Source organism: Ambystoma mexicanum, chromosome 4p, assembly GCF_040938575.1.
Source record: "Ambystoma mexicanum isolate Mex_15411 chromosome 4p, UKY_AmexF1_1, whole genome shotgun sequence".
NCBI lineage: Eukaryota > Metazoa > Chordata > Amphibia > Caudata > Ambystomatidae > Ambystoma > Ambystoma mexicanum.
In genome coordinates, this window is record NC_090927.1 from 1,284,550,809 (window position 1) to 1,284,569,593 (window position 18,785).

At 46.0% G+C, this 18,785-nt stretch overlaps 1 protein-coding gene across 4 annotated transcripts in view; it reads right to left on the reverse strand.

Annotated features, from left to right (window-relative positions):
- The window catches only part of PCNX2 (pecanex 2), a 3,925,748-nt gene that overhangs the window by 1,469,602 nt on the left and 2,437,361 nt on the right, over positions 1 to 18,785 (reverse strand). For all 4 annotated transcript variants that reach the window (XM_069606982.1, XM_069606983.1, XM_069606981.1 and 1 more), the window contains one exon: positions 4,727 to 4,904. In XM_069606982.1, the coding sequence (XP_069463083.1) occupies positions 4,727 to 4,904 (178 nt within the window). The remainder of the gene's footprint in view (positions 1 to 4,726; positions 4,905 to 18,785) is intronic.

Consider the following 18,785-nt stretch of genomic DNA (forward strand, 5'->3'; position numbering starts at 1 on the left):
GTTTCAGATATCACCATATCCTTCTTCAGAGGCTCAATTGCTGTAGTTTCCATTTTCCTAACAATAGTCACAGTCGCCAATAAAACAGAATAATTTCTGTCCAGTTTTGTGAAACTCCTGCTACAAAAGCAGAAACGAGAGGACAGATATTTGGAGACATGCGGACCGAACAATGAACTGTATAATTGAGGCTAATCCATCATTATAACAGTTAGATTAATTGTGGCGAGTGTGTGGTTTGGGAAGACGTGAGGGAATAGGGGAATCATTTGTGGATTGGGTTGTGTTGTTTTGTCCATATATGTTTGTGTATGTCCTTGTTTTGTGTTGTTGTTTTCTCTCTTTTGTATATAGTAATATTGCAATGGGTCAGATATAGTTGATGATTCTCTGTTATATGACTCATAGTGAGGAATGGAATTTATTTATGTTTTTGCTTAGTAGCAAGAATAATTTGATCTGTTTAAGATATAACCCACTGACTTTAATTGATGATTGTGTTGTGTTTAACAAAGAGTTAAAAGAAAACAAATCCTTTAAAGCTCAATGTACGAGCCAATTAAAGCCCCAAAAAGGGGCAAAACTACGTAATTCACTTCATCATGCATCTCTGGTGCCACTAACAACACGGCCAAACTTTTCAAAATCTGCAAGGAACTTGACAATCCACTTGCAGTCTCCACCTCTCTCCTTCCTTCCTAGGCTCTCTGCACTGTCTTGTCTCCCACTTCACATCCAAAACTCAGGACATTCTGTCCTCACTCTCCTCCACCCTATCTCCTCTCCCATGCCTGATCCCCTGCCTCCGTTGGCCCTCCTCCTTCCACTCCCTTCACTCTCCTCCCTCTTGCCCATAGCACCGGAAGAAGTCTCTAAAGTGGTCCGCTCTATGAAGGCCTCCTCCAAACAAGTGCTCCCCTGCTCCTTCGCTCTATGAAGGCCTCCTCCAAACAGGTGCTCCCCTGCTCCTCCAGAACTATCAAGGACAACATTTACTCTCTCGTCCCGGCTCTTGCTGACTTCTGTAACCACTCCTTCACCACTGGCTCTTTCCCTCTATCCCTCAAGCGCTCCCTTGTGCAACCTCTCCTAATAAAGCCATCTGCTGATCCCTAATGCCTGGCTAACTATCACCCTATCTCTACTACCCCCTTCCTGGGCAAACTCTTGGAAAAGTTGGTTCTCTCCCAACTGTCCCTCCACAGTGATCTTGTTGGTTGCCTTCTTGACCATGAATCTGGATTTCGGGCGTCCAGAGGCATGGAAACTGCTCACCTGAACACTTGTGAAACCATGCTCGCAAATCTCGACTGCAACTCTGCTGCTGTTCTGATTCTTCTCGAACTCTCCTCTGCCTTTGACATGGTCAACCACTCCATCCTCATCAACCGACTGTGTGACACCCTCGGCATCCCTGACCAGGCACTGGATTAGCTGACCTCCTTCCTCACTAACCGCCCTTCCCAGCTGCAACTGGGCCCTTTTTCCACCACCACCACCTTCTTCATCTGTGGGGTACCCCAGGCTCTATCCTATCACCATGGCTCTTCAATATCCATCTTGCCCCACTTGCTCACCTGATCTCATTCTTCTCTCCTCATTTCCAGTGCTATGTCGATGACACATAGCTCTCCTTCAAACTTCCCTCTACTTCCCCCTCTTCCTCCTCTCTCATCCCCCGACTGTCTGTTCGCCATTCAGGCATGGTGTGCAGTGAACAATCTCTGTCTCAATTCCAGTAATGTCCTCCTCATCGGGACACCTTTGACCACTTTTCCTCTTACCCTCTTTGGGCCCTTTACTCCCACCTTCATGTGAGGCCAAAAACCTCTGGGTCATCTTTGACTCTGCTCTCTCCTTCATCCCTCACATCATGGACCTTACCAAGAAGTCCCACTTCCAGCTCCACCTCCTTGGAGGCATTCTTCTTTTTCTCACCTTCCCCCAGAAGCTCAATGTCGCCAGAGCTCTGATCCTTTGCAGGCTGGACTACTGCAACAGCCTCTTCCTCAATCTCTCTCTCTTTTCTCCCTTTGCCCCCTCCAGCAAATTCAGAACAGGGCTGCAGGACTTATCCATGGCCTCAAGTACAGGGACGGTATCCCTTCAGCCCTAAAGTCTCTCCACTGGCTCCCAGTGGCTGCAAGGATCAAATTCAAGACGCTCTGCATCATCCACACGGCCTTCTGGGGCCTGGAATCACGCATTCTCCAACTTTCCCTCCCTAAATACTCCCCTCTAGTGCTCTACGCTCCTCTAATTCCAACTCTCTGACTGTCAAAAGCTTCTACAGAGAGTGGGTGTCAGGTCTTAGGAAAGATTCTCTTTGCTGCACCTTTCCTTCCATCCTTATGGAAACCGCAAACATGTTGCTTTTATTTTTTTAAACTGATGTACTTTTTGCAGTACTGTGAAGCCTTAAACTTCACTGCACTGGCCTTTGCTCACATGTTATGGGGAAACTGATATGTCCTTGAGGCTATCAGCACTGGGAAACAGTGTTTCCCTTAATCGTGTTACTATGTTGCAACTTGTGGTTACTTTTGTATCACTTGTGGTAACTTTTTATCATTGCAAAAAGCAGCTTACAATGTAGTGCAATGGGGTGCATTTTTGTTTTGCCCTACACTAACACACAGAGGATTCTGGTTACTCTAGGTGTGCTTAAAAGATGTGCTGGTGGCAGCAGTGACTTTTCTCCACTTTTTGGGGAATTTCGTTTAGCTTTACTGCGTTTACCGCATTTGGCTACTGACTGTGGCTAGTGGTCAAACATGGCTGTGCCACGAGATTTTCACCTTTTCTTTTTGCCATCTTGTTGTTTAGCCTTCTTCCTGGCCTCAGAGGCCAGGAAGATCCTTATAAGGACTTCCAGTGCCCGGGAAAGCAGCAGCTTTTGGCAGGCTACTGGAGGGCTTTGTTTGTTTGCAGGCGGGATGTGGGCTGGGTCAGTCTGACCCTAATCCACATCTTGGTTTCTGTGTGTTTGGGTGGTATGCATGAGTGTCCTGCCAGTTGTTCTGATTAGACCACTGTGGGGTGTGTGTGTGGGCGAGTCCTGCTATTTCCTAGTGGGAGTTTCAGAACCTACCTGGCTTTAGGATAAGAAGAGGACCCCTGCATGCATTCTTCAGAGATCCTGGAGAAACCTAAAGGAGCCAAGTATCCTGTCCAGCTGAGATACCCACGAAGAAACCTGACTGAAGGAGGCCTGGCAACCGACTTCTGCTACAGTCCTGGTGGAGCCCTGTCTGTCTTGTGATCTTTAGTAACCCTGCGAAGGAGCTACGACCCTTGGAGTGGAGGGACCATCCATTCCTGACGTCTGCTCAGTGCCCAGCATAAAAACCACCTTCAGAAGTGCCCTGGAACCGTCCTGTGGCTGACCAGCTTCATTTTTGGGCTACCGTACTAACTTCGTCGCTGTTCTGAGTTTCCACCTGCAACTTGGCACACCCTCAGCTGCCACTGCAACAACACCCTCTGCACAATTTTGGCATCATAGCACAAAGGGGACCTGAGAAAGACCGGAAAGTCTGACCAAGGCTACTGAGTCCCCTTGCATCACTGTGTGCATTGTGCACAGTCAAAAACCTGCTTACCTGACCCGAGTCCAGTCCCGAGAGGGGTGCTGCATTGTTTCTTTTTGCATTCTTTGACCGAGAGTCCTTGCACCAGCAAAAGATCCCAACTGGAGTGAAGCTCAAACCTGCAACCCCTGAAAATCGAGGACTGTGGATTTTGGCGGGAAAAGCAACCGAAGGACACCCTTCCTTTTTTATACCAAGTCTGGGGAAGATTCGGAGTAAGGGGGCTAAGTGATTGAGTTTTTAACCTACCCCTATACTCCCATTTTAAGTTAATGGACTTATAATAAATCCTATTTCTTGCACTATTGGCTTTGCCAATGCTTGCCTTTGCAAGACTTCTGACTGAATGGCGGAAGAACATTACAAATACAAAATGATGCCTTTTCCATTGTGTGCCTTGCATGATGCCATGACAACCAGATATTTTGTTTTCTATCAACCCTTCTCTTTCTCTCTTTGTGAAATTTGGTTTCACATTATGGTGGCACTTTGCACCAGCAAAATCCGAGACAATAAAACATTCCCATGATCAACCAAGAAACCCGCATTCTCAGAACCCTGCTGGCGTATCCTTCCTACACTATCCATCTTCACTGCTCTGCATTTGAAATATATCCTGCTCAAACAGTACCCAACCTCTTAAGCACTTATCCTGTAATCAAAAGGAGCCCTATAAGGTAGTTGGGATTAGACTGGTCCAGCATCACGATGTGTTTAATTTGTCATCCAATGCTTTGTTTCACATGTTTAAACCATTATTTTGATTGTACATCTAATGTATACCGAACATTGGAAAGACTTCACCGATAATCCCTTTAATTTGTACATGTACATTGCATAACATAGCACTCTCCTTGCCCTTCCCTTGAATTCCAGTTCTTGTTTTCCTCCATAACCACGTTCCCTCGCATCAGTAGCAATAAGTAAAAAAAAATGACGAACTAAACAAAATATGATACGGTTTAAGTTATGAACATGTTTGCTACATTGTGAGTTCAAAATCGTATCCTGCTTGAAAATATATGAAGGAGGTTATATTTACAATGATAACGTGTTCTTCATTTCACAATATTTCATGGCAGAACTATAAAGACAATCGTAGGTTACAACATCTAGAAAAATAAGCCTCAATTTACCTTGTTAAACACTATCGTCATGATAAAAAAACCCAGCAAAAGGCTCCCAGACAGGTTACTATAGTCAAAGTAAAGGAAGACTACAGTAAAGCACAGAGTGAGAAATTGGTCAACTGGATTACTAAAGGATAATCTCAGCAGTTTCATCCCAGCAACAGTTATTATGGTAATGTCAGAACTGAAAAAAAGAAAAAAAACATCTGATCAGATTAAGGAATTTGAGGCATAAAGTTGACTCACACTAATTTCATTTTCACTCAGTCAAAATTCTTTATTTGGCTGAACGCCATCAAAAAGGCATAGCAATAAATAAATACACACATTCGATTAATAAATGTTATTAAAGAAAAACACATTTTTAAAATCTCTGTATAATACACTTTAAAAAATACAAAGAAAGTGATTTAAAAAAGAAAACTATTAAAATTCATCAGAAACTTAAACACAGGTCAATAAAAAGTATATTTCTACGACTCCAATAATTAAAACATGACAATCATAATGCACAATATCCAAATTAGGGAGTCTCGTTTTGAGAACCAAGACAAAAACCATAGCGTTTATACAAAAGAAGATAGCACTTTCCTATAGAGCTTCGGTATTGTAATGCTTTCTAACTCTTAGCAGCATGAGGGGATCTAGACAGACATTTCTTTTCCTGTGTCGGGCCAGATGTCACATTGCCATATGCAGTTCACTCGGTCTAATTCCCACAGAAATAATATTTAGCCACTGCGTACACTATAAATTCTTCATCTGTTATATAGCAGCCTTGCTGCGCATCAGCGCTATTTCTGATACCATACCTTAATATCTGTTTAAGGTACAACTTCCTTAGTTTCAAGTATGATCTGCAGAATAAGAAGAAGTGAAGGTCATTCTCAATTGCTACATTATCACAATGGCACTTATCAGTCATAGTAGGATCCCACTGATTTCTGCGGGGAGCTAGGGGTAATATCCTTATCCTGAATTTAATATAAAGTGCACAATCAAATTTGGATTTCAGAACATCTAAATACCATTCAGACCCATGTACAGATGTTCTACTCCAGCACAGGTCAAAACGTTGTGAGTTCATGAGCCTAGCTCTCATTCTCTCTTTATCAGCCAGTTTGTTCATTCTTTTCACTAAAACCTTGAAGGTGTTCATCATAGTTTCTGGTCTATGCCAGAAATCCTCGCACCAGATACAGCAAAGTGCTTCTTTTGTGTACTGGCACCACTTCCCTGTTTGCCCACCTTCCAGAGATAGAAGATACTTAAATGCTTCCCTATAACTGTCAAAGTTGGGGAGCTCCACAGTCTCACCCAGTCTAAGAGGGGGTATCAATTTTACTAAATATTCTATGTCCTGCAGACCTACTTCCATGTCCAAAAATACTGTGGGGGGGGGGGGGCTGCTGACAGACCCTATATGCTATTTAAGAACCGATTTTCAATGGGTAATGAAATTGTGGGATTCATACTTCCCCATAATTCTGTCCCATAAAGGGTAACCTGCCATGCTTGTAGCACGTAAGCCTCTGTTGATATCCTCATGGCATCACTCCAGTTTTTCCTAGCAAACCCTGCAATAGCACTGCTATTTCTCGATAATTGCGACACCTGCCTTCTGTATCTGACTAGCCCAGGTTCCCCTTTTGGTCATTCTTAATCCCAAGTAATCGTACAATTTTTCTTGTTCAATTGGTTCATCAAGCTGGTCGATATTCAACCTTGGGCTCTTTTTTCCATTCACCCTTAATACCATTGTTTAAGTTTTCTTAATGTTTATCTTTAGGCCATTTTCCACATCGAATTTATCAAAGAGGAGGAATTGCTTGTTTAAACCGATAGTTGTCAGGGACATTAATACTGCATCATCCGTGAACTATCGGATCGGATATTTTACACCCCTTGACCCCTATTCTAGGAGCATCCGTAGGCATTGCCATAATTTGGTTTATTACACCATAAATAAATATATAGAAAATCTTTGGGGCCAAATCACAGCCCTGTCGGACACCCTTATGTATCAAAAAGGGCCTAGAGATATCACTGTTTGTGTTCCATCTTATAGAAGCTTTGTTGTTCAAGTACAGTATTCATAGTGCTGATAATAGTGCCAGAGGTATCCCTGTGCCTTTAACAGTGTTCCACAAAACAGCATGAAGAATGCTGTCGAAAGTCATCTGCAAGTCAGCAAACATGAGATAAAGATACAATTTCCTGAGACATACATGTTTGTCGACAAACAGCTGCAAGCGGAAGCACTGATCCACTGTGCTTATTCCTGGCTAAGATCCTGCTTGCAGATGGTTTATCTGCCCAGTTTCCTGCGCCTACGCTTTTAGATTTATTTATTTATTTTATTTATTTTGAAGATTATATAGCGCACCGAGCCCAGTGGCATCTGGGAGCTTTCTTGGGTGATAGAACAAGTTACAGTTGTTGCACAATCGATGTATGGCATACACAGTAGTGGAGAGTTACAGTACAGTACAGGTTACAGTAGTTATATGTAGGTACACTTACATAGACAAAAGGTGAGAGTGTTTCCAGTTGGACAGGTAGGGAACAAATAACAATGGCAGCTTTTGGGTATGTGGGGGCGCAGTTGGTGTGTAGCTAGTCGGGAACCGAGTCATGGTGGGCTGAGCTGTTGGTAAAGAGGTGTGTTTTTAGATGTTTCCTGAAGATCCAGAAAGAGTCTTGGGCTCTGAGTATGATGGGTAGGGAGTTCTAGATGAAACAATAACGCTCTTGCATAGATCTTCCCTCCTGCATCAAGTAAAAAAACAGGGCAGTAGTTTGAGGGGTCCTCTTTCCCTCCCTTCTTGTAAATTGTGACAATTTCTGTTTTTGTCCATGCTCTGGGTGGCGTTCTACTAGTACTTACTGCGTTGAACAACCTGGTTAAATAAGGCACAGAGATGAGAGATTCTGTCTTGTAGATATCTGCCGGTATACTACCTTGCTGTTCTTTTGAGCCCCTATGGCCAATGTAACCTAATTTAACAAGAGAACCAAATGCGTAGAAGTCAAATCCTCGGTAATCTCCCCATCCCCCGCCTGCTGATCGAATAATTGTGCGTCTGCATATAATCTCTTAAAGTGATCATACCATGTTGTTTCTGGTATATTACACTGGATTAATGTTAGGTCTTCCACCCATCCTTTGCTTATTAGCTTCCGAAATTGTGTGCTGCCTTTCTCTTTTATGGCTGTTAGTAATTTATTCCACAGTGACTCAGAGTATTCCTTCTATTTTTTTCACCAACATTTTGTAATAGGATCTTCTTGCCCCTCTAATAGCGGCAATATCCTTACCTGTCCCTTCTTTGACCCATATTAATAATTGTTGTTTAGCTTCCTGGCACTCTTTATCAAACCATGGGTTCTTTTCTATGGTTCCCTTATTAATATTTGCATTTGGTTTACAGGAAAAGGGTGCTATTCGAGACACTACTTGCTCATGGAGTATGATAATCGTTTCATTCTCAGGGGCATTTTCACCTTAAAATGTTTCTAATAATGGTAATATTCCTTCATAGATGCTTGCCCGAGCCACTTCTTCACCAAAGTACCCTATTTAACCACACACCTACTCTGCACTGCCACATGAATTGCTACATTCCCCATATTGCTAGATCTGGGAGCTTGCTGGAAAACACTCATCACAAGTATCAGTTTAAGTGGCCAGTAATCACTCTCATGCCGCACTATTACTGATAAGGGTTCTAAGAATTCCCACATCTCTTGATTAAATAATGCAAAGTCTATATGGCTTTGCCAACCCTCCCTACTGAAATGTGTTGGATTTGCCGGTTGATCACCAAAGCCTCTACCACAACAGGCTCTGAGTATGAGGGAAGCAAATGTTCATGCATAGGGCATGATTATGTTGCCTTTCCGGTAGACCAACAACAAAAGCCGGCCTTAGGGCAGGGCGGGTTGTCGATCGCCCTGGTTGCCATGCCCCCAGGAGACTTTCAAGGGCTCCCCCGAGCTCGCATAGTTGGAGAAAGCATGACAGGGGCCCTTTTGTCATTAAATGTGCCTGCGGCGGCGGGGGGCATTTAATAACAATAGGGTGCTGATGCTTTGCAGATGCTATTCAAATGATTACCTCCCCGCTCTGACGTGCGAGCGAGGCAGTTTTCATAAGACACGTATGCATAGGGGGAGCTGTTGCGCCGAAGCAAGATGGCTGCCTAGGTGTTGAGCTCTGGACGGGGAGAGCAAAGAACCTTTGCATTCCGGCCCGCAACCCCACTGCATCTGCCTGAAATCGACGGCGCATCCCTATAATCCTATCCTCTGTGGCCCGGGAAAGTTTTGTGGAGAACCGCGCCCTTGGCACCGAGCTGTGGCCACCCGGTCCCTGCTGGGACTCCTTCTGCTCGATCACCCGTCTGCCGCTCCGTGGACCGCGGCCCTCCCGGCCACTTGAGGGCGCGGCATTGCAGCCTGCTGCGGGGAGGGGCCTGCGTAGCCGGACTCTTTTCTTCCTGCCCCCCCGACGGCTGCCTCGCCCTGTTGGCCCGCCATACCTACTGCGGATGCGACCTCCGGTGACACCAGCGACGCCTTTGCTGAGAGATTACTGACGCGGCTGGCCCACTGTCTGCGGCCCTGCGCACAGCATCTTCAATCTTGCCACTCCTCCGCAGGCCAGCTGCCAGGTAGGGGGCGAGGGGGGTTGAGTGGCCCTCTCCATTGGCTCCCCCCGGCTGGACTGCGGCCGACCCGGTGCCGCGTGTCCGTGTGGTTGAACGCTTGGGGGAATACCTATAGCCTGCCGGTGTTTTCTGGACTCGCCCCAGCTCACAATACGCGCCATCCTCGCTCCCTGCTACTGGCACCCTGATCATCCGTGCCCTGCTTGGGATTTCAAATTTTGGCCGTGAGGCATACACGTGGACCTCCCTACAGTACGTGCCCCCCCCATGCGATGTGAACGGACGGCTGAATCTGGGATTGATTACCGGATCCCACCACCCAGGGAATCGCTTGCAGGGGCTCAGTAAAGCTCAAGGAATGCCGCTGCTCCGCAGATCTACACGCTCCTGGCTGGGTTTAGGCCACCCCTTGCTTCCAGGATTAACCAGCTCATAGTGGCCCACAGTGACTGAGAAGATGTTTCCCTGTCTCTTATTAGCCTACTTCTCGTGGCCTCTGCCATCGCCGCTCCGGCCATATCCTCCCGCACCAGCACAGAATAACAGTGGTCCGCTGCGTCGCCGCGGGACGGACCCTCCGAGGTCCTTGCCTACCCAGAGGGGTTCATCCTGAGCTGCATCCGAAGGGAAACCTGCCATACCCGACAGCTGGCACCTTCGGGCGCCGGCAAATTAATCTCTAATTGCTATCATGACCAAGGGAGCGGGACCCGGGAGGAAGCAAAGCTCACTGAATATTTTCACTGAGACACCCTCCAGACCGCCGACCGATCCTCCAGAGGAATCGCCCACCGCCTCGTCATCCTCACCCCCAGATGACTCGCAAAAAATGCTGGAGTACATGCGCAAAGGTTTCACCACGCTTCATACTAAATTAGATGATATGAATGGTACCATCTCGTCGATAAAGGCTCATATCGAGAGAACAGATAGCCGGGTCGCTGAAATCGAAACAAGGGTTGGCACTACTGAGGATGACCTTGGCTCCCTCCACGCGGCGGTTGCCACTCTCACCAGTCGGGTCCTGGCAGTAGAGAAGAAAAAGGACGATCTTGAATCCCGCTGCAGGCGAAATAACCTCCGCATTGTTGGCGTACCCGAGGACGACATTGGTGAGCCCATGGAGGAATATGTGGAACGAACTCTTTTAACACTGCTGGATCACCCTAAACTGTCAGCACAATTTGCAGTGGAAAGGGCACGTCGCTCCCTAACCGCGAAACCCAGACCTGGCGCACCTCACCGCCCCATCATTGCCAGGATCCTGAATTTTCGTGATCGGGATGCCCTCTTACGGGTGGCCAGAGTTAAGGGGGAGCTGCTCCTTAGGGGGGGGGGGGGAGGATACATCTATATCCGGACTTTTCCGTGGCTGTGCAGCAGGAGTGTAAAACCTTTATAGCTGTAAAAAGGAGACTCCGGGACTTAGGAGTTAAATGCTTTTTCCCGCAAAGCTGAGAATCGAACACTCCAATCAAACGTTCTTTTTCACCATCCCAGAGAAGGCCTCCAAATTTATTGACGAACACATCCCGGGCTGAGCCACTTATTCCCTAGCTGGGATGTATACCTACTCTGCTGTGCCTAGGACACGTGGGGGACCCCTGTTGGCTTCTCCCTGTGGTTTTACCCGCACACCCTTTACGTTCGTGACTTGTTTGTCCCACAAGATACTCCCCTCGCGTTGCCATGGTGTTGGCTAGGGCTGGCCCCTCAATTACTCCCCCAATACTGGCCCTGTGCCAGTGGGAACCCTTTTTTGTCGGTGCCCGGTTTGCTCCTGCTGCTGCTGTACCGTAACTCCCTTTCCTCCTAATCCTCCATCACACCTCCACAAGCATGGCCCCATTATGGAGCCTCCTTCACTTTTGGCCCCAGACCAACTTCCTGCGATGCATGCTTCACCCCCATTTAGCCTTAGTGCTCTTAGTGAACAACCTCTCCTGTTGGACTGAGGCAAATCCGTTCCCCGGAATATCTGCGTCCCGACTGGGCAAACTATCTTGCCCCCCCACCAGCGGGATCCCCATTACCTCGACCAAGATCCCCATTACCTCGACCGTGACACTGTCGTCCTGTATCCCGGGGGTATTCTGCTAATGGCCACACCCCTGGTACTTTCCGCACCTCCCCACATGACTAATAGATATGACCAAATCCTTGAGTGCCCGCTGGTGTTCCAATTACTCAGACCCTACTGCCACACTCCCTTGGCTGAGCTAAACCTCTACCAACTTGGACCTTTATAACGCGCTTGATCATTCGGAGGGTCCTAACTGCAGATGCAGTACTTGAACCTGCGTTGGTCTGCGCCGACTCGCCACCAAAGCGGGCGCATTGTCCCTGTGCCATTTTCCCCAGGCCCGCCTTACGCTGTCCTTGCCTTGCAACGGGGTGCCCCAATCCTATCCGCAACTTGTCTTACGCAACGCCTGCATGTATGATCCCACCAATGTCAAGTTACCTATTGCTTTGCCTAATCCAGCCACCCCCATGCCTGCGAGGCAAGCTATGGACCTCACCTAATTAGCGAGTGGCCCTCGACCTGCACCCGCCTGTAAACGCCTTGTAGCTGCTCCATGCAGCCTACATTGCGGTGCCACCAAGTATTTGCTGTGGCTATCCCAGTACTAGGCCTGCGTTAAAGGGGTGCAACGTGCCGAGACACCCCTAATCTTACTCAATAACGTTCCCATAGTACCTTACCCGCCAGTTATGGCCGTAAGCGCTATTAACCGGCGATCAACGCTTTTGCAGTGAAAATTAAAGGATAGTTCCGGGACTTTTTTTTTATTGTCCCTACGGGTCGGCCATGTGTTTGTAAGCATAAATCGGTAGATCGTAGGAAACTTTCCTATGGACCTTACCCGACTTTTCGCCCATTATCGCACTCGAAATCAGCCTCCATTTTGTGATAATCCTATCATTTCGCCCCATCGACCTGGCTCACCTGCCTTTGCGGCACTAAATCAAATCCCCCGCCCCTGAAACAGACTTTATCAAAACATTCATATTCCCCGCCTCTATCCGTGACGTGACTGAGCTGCGTAGGCAAACGCGCCCAGGCGTCTTCTACGCGACTCCACACAGACCCCGGAATTCAACACAGATCAGCTCACAATACAGCGCACCACAATTCGGAATATGAAACTGTACTTTGAAATCAAACCGCAAGATTGTAAATGTGGTAAAGTACATTTATTTGACATCAAATGTTTAGAGAATATTCAGCGATTTGCATTTTTATTTGCTCATGTTCCAAAAAGTTCGTATTGAGGAACGCGATGGTCCTTTGCTGTACACAGGGTCTTAGAGCATCTCACAATACAGCGCCACAATTCGGAATGTGAAACCGTGGTTTAAAAGCAAACGGCAAGATTGTACATTTGGCAAAGTACATTTATTGGACATCAAATGTTTAGAGAATATTCAGCGATTTGCATTTTTCTTTGCTCTCGATCCAAATTAGTTCGTCTTGAGGGAAGCGATGTTCGTGTGCAGTACACAGGGTGTTGGTTTACGATAAAAATAAGCTCTTCGGTCGCACTGATAATCGCATGGCTGTTCCAACAACGAGGCACTAGGCCACCACAACGGTAGGTATGTTGCATCTAACCGTTAGTACCGCGTAAGGGCATACTTGTACTTGGCGATCGTCCCATAAAATGGTCAGGGTGGTAACGTTGTTCACGCGGAGAAGCAACTGGCGGCTGTAGAAGCCGTCCGCCGGTGTCTGGTACTCGTGACACAGACAGTAGTGAATGATGTACCTAAAAACATAAAAAATGAAATTAGTCTCACCATCAGATCCTTATTAAAATCATAGCGAGGACAGCGCTACTGGGTGTACACAAGTGTTTAAAGGCGTGGCGAGGCAGGGAGGGGGGGGGAGTGGAGTACAAGGTAAGTAGCATAAAATAATAAATAAATAGGGCCAGCTGGTGGCAAGTGCAAGGTAAGTGCAGAACAAGTGCTGGGAAGGGGGGGCTGTAGGATACTGAGACAGTCCCCCAGTGCAGGGGTTGACAGGGAGGCAGTGCAGGTGGAGAGTGGAAGGGCCCAGGACCGAGGTCGCAGACAGTGGACCAGTTGTAGCAGGGGAGAGGGAGAGAGAAAGCAGAAGCAAAGAGGAAGGTTTTGAGGTGCTTCAGTAAAAGCAGATGTTTCTCCTCAAGATAGTGCGCGGTAGAAAACAATATGCCACATAGAACGAACAAGTACAACTGAACCCGTCTTTAAAGCCACTGTATAGTAATGAAATTGCGGTATAAACTCATCAAAAGTTACTTACATTATATTTGCATTTTCCATTGTGTCTCTGTGTAGGGCAGACCCGAAACACCACTCCTTCTTTGCCGACGTTACTTCTTCTAATGAACGTGGCTCATCGTTTCGTTTCTGAAATTTTATTCATTATCTTTTCTTAGTCTTTCGGGATGGTCCCGGCCTGTCAAGGTCAAATCACAATAGAACCTTATACTGGGTCGTGGGCCGTTCCGCCACCCGAGCAAAACATCAAAGCAGCTGACCTTCACTTTGAGCGAGCACACATTTCTAGTTTGGGCCTGCAACATGAGGAGACTCGAGAGAACAGACAATCAAATTACAATCATTTAAACCGTGATGTGTATTTCTCAATGAGCTCTGCTTTAGGTGGACATGGAACAGAGGCAATGTTGGGTGGCAATGCAGTTGTCCCCTGCATAGGTTCGTTCACCACTCCATGTATGTGCCTATCGAGGACATCTACGATAAGTCTCTCAATAAACTCATATTGCATATCCTCAAACACTGGTTTGATCACCCATTGTTTACTTCTTTTAGTGAAGGCCTTATTGTAGCGAAGCGTCCCTAAAGTTCCGGTCGTCCTACTTTGTTGACGGCCAACATTATGGTTATGTGCCAAGACCGCTAGAAGAGTCCGATTTATCATGCCTTCCATGCCAAAATGCAATCTTTTGGGCCTGTACTTTAGGCACATATTGTGGAACACCTCCAAATCTCCTGTGTGGCAGAATTCCGTGAGTCCCCTCAAATCTCTTGTTATAGTTTTATCAAATACAATCTTTTCAATGGCCTTGTGAGTGGGTGATGAAGGAATCAACCACTTCTTCTTCCGTGCCTCCTCTGTGGACAAATGGCCATGTTCACATTTGTGGAAATGTTCATTTGTCGACCATCGATGTACGTTGCTACAGTGCAACATTACTGACCGCCATTTTTCCAGTAGAATTTCCAACGACCCTTCACATGTTTTTGAGCTCCACCAAAGATGGTTGCTGATTGACTTGGACCACTGTGAAATACCTTGCATATCTTTTTTTTTTCCTGCAGCCGACAATTTTTTATTGATTGTTTTTGCAAGATGCCATACGTCAAATTGGTGATTTATATTTTTGTACTCTTCTCTCATTGTCTTGGCAATTGAAACGTGTCTGTCCGTGGCTATCAGGTCGATCACCATTCCCCGCGATTGTAGTTCTTGCAATGATGCTACAAAGCCAACTTTCTCCATGGCCACTGAGGATGTACTTTGTGACACCTGCACGACCACCGAACTCACAATTTTCTTACTTTCCATGTCCTGAAAGTGGTAGGTGCAGTACTTGGCTGAAAATCCTGGGCTGTCGCACTGTCCATCACCGGCTAGCCTGAAGCGTTTGCCCGCGAATGTACTTTCCATTGACATTTTTTCCATTCTCCAAGCTTCGCTGATGGCTGGAAATAGATAATCGGTTTGGTATTTGTAGAACTGAGTTTTCGCAATGAAATGGATTCCCACAAACTGAAAGAAATACTGTAACTTTTTAAAACTTGAACCACTAAAAAGTGCGGCCGCTGCACAAAGTAGATTGCCTGCTGGCAGTTGCCCCAGCATGGGTTGTGCAGACCATGCGAACGGATGATATTGTGTACAGGTGGCATGTATTTTAAGGTTAGTGCCTCGAATTGCACGAGTCACATTAATCAATGGCTCCCCACATACTTCCCCACCAACCCAATGCCCACATTTCATCATCATAATAATATCCATCAAACAGCTATCGAATACAATGAATTTGGCCTCTTTCCTTATACTGTCACTCTGCATCCCAGCTGGTTCGGCCTGTAACGTTGAGGACATGTCACTCGCATGAAAGGTACAATCTCTGATATCGTCTTCCGCTATGCTGAGTGATATTGATGGTGTTTCATTGTCGTCCATGTCATTCTCTTCCACTGCAACAGCTGTTCCTTGTCCGGAGATGGGAGAAAAAAACAATGTCTTCAACTTTCGCGCTCTCTTATTTTTTGCGGGTGTGGATTCTGTGAATTGATCTCCGACTGCATCCAAACTACCAGGAGGACATTCACTATCAATGGCTGGTGGTGGTATAGCTCCGTTGTCAATCACTTCATATTCTTCCCATTGGCACGATGCATCTCCAGTCTCAAGTCCCTGCCAAAAGGTTTGACAAGCAACATCTCTCGTTCGCTTCACTGTCTGTGTAGATCTAGTTCTTACACCCACTCGCAACTAGAGGACAGATTAGAAAAGGGATGTTCAGTTTAAACACAACTTACAGTATTGAACTATTGGCAGTGAAAGACAACATAATATAGTGAACAGGACACTAACCTTCTTTTGCTTTCTTTTCTTTGAAACTTTCTTGCCTCGAACTTCAACATCTGGACGCTGTTGCTCCGACTCGTGTGTGCATGTCTCCACTTCCTCTCGCGCTGCAACGACTATATTTTCATGATAAGCACATCCATCACTCACTGAGGCTCCATCGACTCCCTGAAACATAGAACTTTCATTAGTATGTATAATAATATTGAAAACACAAAATGTACTTGGGGACCAATACCCATACGTACATCTCAATAGCAAAACACGAATGAACGCATTGTGTAGAACATTCAAACGACAATAGTTCACGCATTGTTGATCTAGTTAGATTGAACTGTCAAGATCCATACCTCGGGCTCCGCATAGACTTCCATTGATGATATTATTGAAGATGACGCTTCAGCAACTCCCTGAAACACAGTAATTGCATTAGTATGGTTTTCTATTTTGTTTAAAAGAACATAAACTTTCTGCAGGCGTCAACGGCTCATCTAAATAGACCTGCACAAATGATCAGTTGTCTAAAATAAATAATGGATATGTAAATATGATTCGATTTGCTCCATCGTTGGAAGTGTCACCACCCAGAGATCTGCATCAACTACTAGGGGTGATGTTCTTGTTGAAGAAGCTCCGTCAGCTCCCTGAAACATAGTACTTGCGTTAATAAAGAAGGAAGTATAGCGGATGTAATCACGTCATTTGATCTCGCATGATTGATCTGTCAGTATCCATACCTCGAAATGCATAAGAACATCAAGGGACGCTGTAACTGCGGTGCACACTTCTGCAAGCTGTTGCGCCGACCCGTAACTGCATGCTCCCCCTTCTTCTTGGACTAATGCTCCATCGACTCCCTGAAACATAGGACTTTCATTAGTAATGAACACAATATTGAAAAAAGAAGACACATAGGAGGGCGACGACAGAAGGACATACCAATGGCTAAAAACGAAAGAAACATTGTGTGTAACAATCACGCTACAAGAATGCAAGATCTGATGATCTCCATCGATGGAACTGTCCGGAAACGTACCTCGAGCATCTGAGTGACATCTACGGTTGTCGTCAATGCGTTGGACTCCTCAGCATCTCCCTGAAAGACAGTACTTGCATTATTTTGGATAACAATAATTATAACTGAAAACAAAGACTAGAGGACGAGTACTGTGGTGTACCATTAGGTAAAATAATTACACGATCAATTAAAACTATTGATTTACATGCCTAAAACAAGTCAGTGTCAGAATAGCTAAGTAAGATTACCCGATAGGCGCTTGAAGTGGCTGATGACTGCAATAACGACACGGATGGAGAATCTTCCGCCTTCATATTGAGTGGATACATAAATGGGGAAATTATTGTTAGCTAATGCTACACACTACCGCAAGGCCGAGAGATAAATACGTAAACTTGACTCACCAGTGGAGGGATGTGGACGAATAGAGTGGGAATAGCGGTTGAGAGCAATTTTCGCCTCGCTCGCGGTGTTTTCTTCTTTATTAGCAATGATGTGGAGTACATGTCTGGGCTAAAGTGCCTGCTGCAGATGCGGTATCGATCACCCCTCTTGTCCGCAAAGACTTCTAGGACTCTACTTTCTAGCTCAGAGGCTGGATATCCGGAATATTGGACCCATTCTCTTATCTGATCTATTGTCTTAGGGAAAACATGCATTATAGTACCTTCAGATTTGTTATGGGTCTTCGAAGGGCAACCGCCAATGGAACAGGCAGGCATTATGGAAAGTTCTGAAAAGTAAAGATCAACAATTCTCTATGAATACCAATGTGTTAAAACATTAAATGACACATAAAAGGTTCAATGCAAGGTCCGTTTTGGTTCTTGGAACTATACACGTTATTCACATGCGGATAAGTATTTCAATAACTTTCAAAAAATAGAAAAAGTAATTTGACTAAACTCAGAACATGTGACTAGTTCCTTGCATGTACTGTCGTGAACGAAAAGAAAACATGGATGCAATTTGATGACTACTAGCAAATAGATATAAATTAAAAAATTGGACGCAAAATGATTATTGTACATGGACTTACCTTGACGAACAAACAGTTAGATGCAGGGATCAGAGTAGTTTCTTGTCGTAAAACAGGGAGCAGTTCACAGGTTGCAAACTGACGAGTTTGCTCAAAGTGGTCACGGAAGTTCACAGAGACGAAGAGCAGATAACCAGCACCTTCACGGGTTGACTAGCAAAGCGCAAAGAAGTTCTCATTAGAAATATGAAGTGGGTTATAAAGAATTCGAAACAGGGGTGTGTTTGTGAATGAATGACGTGTATATGTCGTGGCATTATGCGGATTGCAGGGGGGCGTCCAGCGTGAGGGGGGATGCTTGGCAGGAGACACGGGGTCTGGAGGTAGACATGGGAACAACAACCCATGCTCTATAGACCACTTTGAAGTGTACATGGTCTTTGGCACCTCTTGGCCTTTATCGCTCCCTGACAGCTCCACTTGCCAGCAGCACAAGTACCCTGGTGCGAACTGCCTTTGATAGGGCGGGGGGGTGGATCGGGGCGGTGGTCGTGCAGACAAGACACAGGAAGACTCGTGAATGGAGACACACTTATGTGGATTGCAGGGGGGCGTCCAGCGTGAGGGGGGATGATTGGCAGGAGACACGGGGTCTGGGGGTAGACATGGGAACAACAACCCATGCTCTATAGACCACTTTGAAGTGTACATGGTCTTTGGCACCTCTTGGCCTTTATCGCTCCCTGACAGCTCCACTTGCCAGCAGCACAAGTACCCTGGTGCGA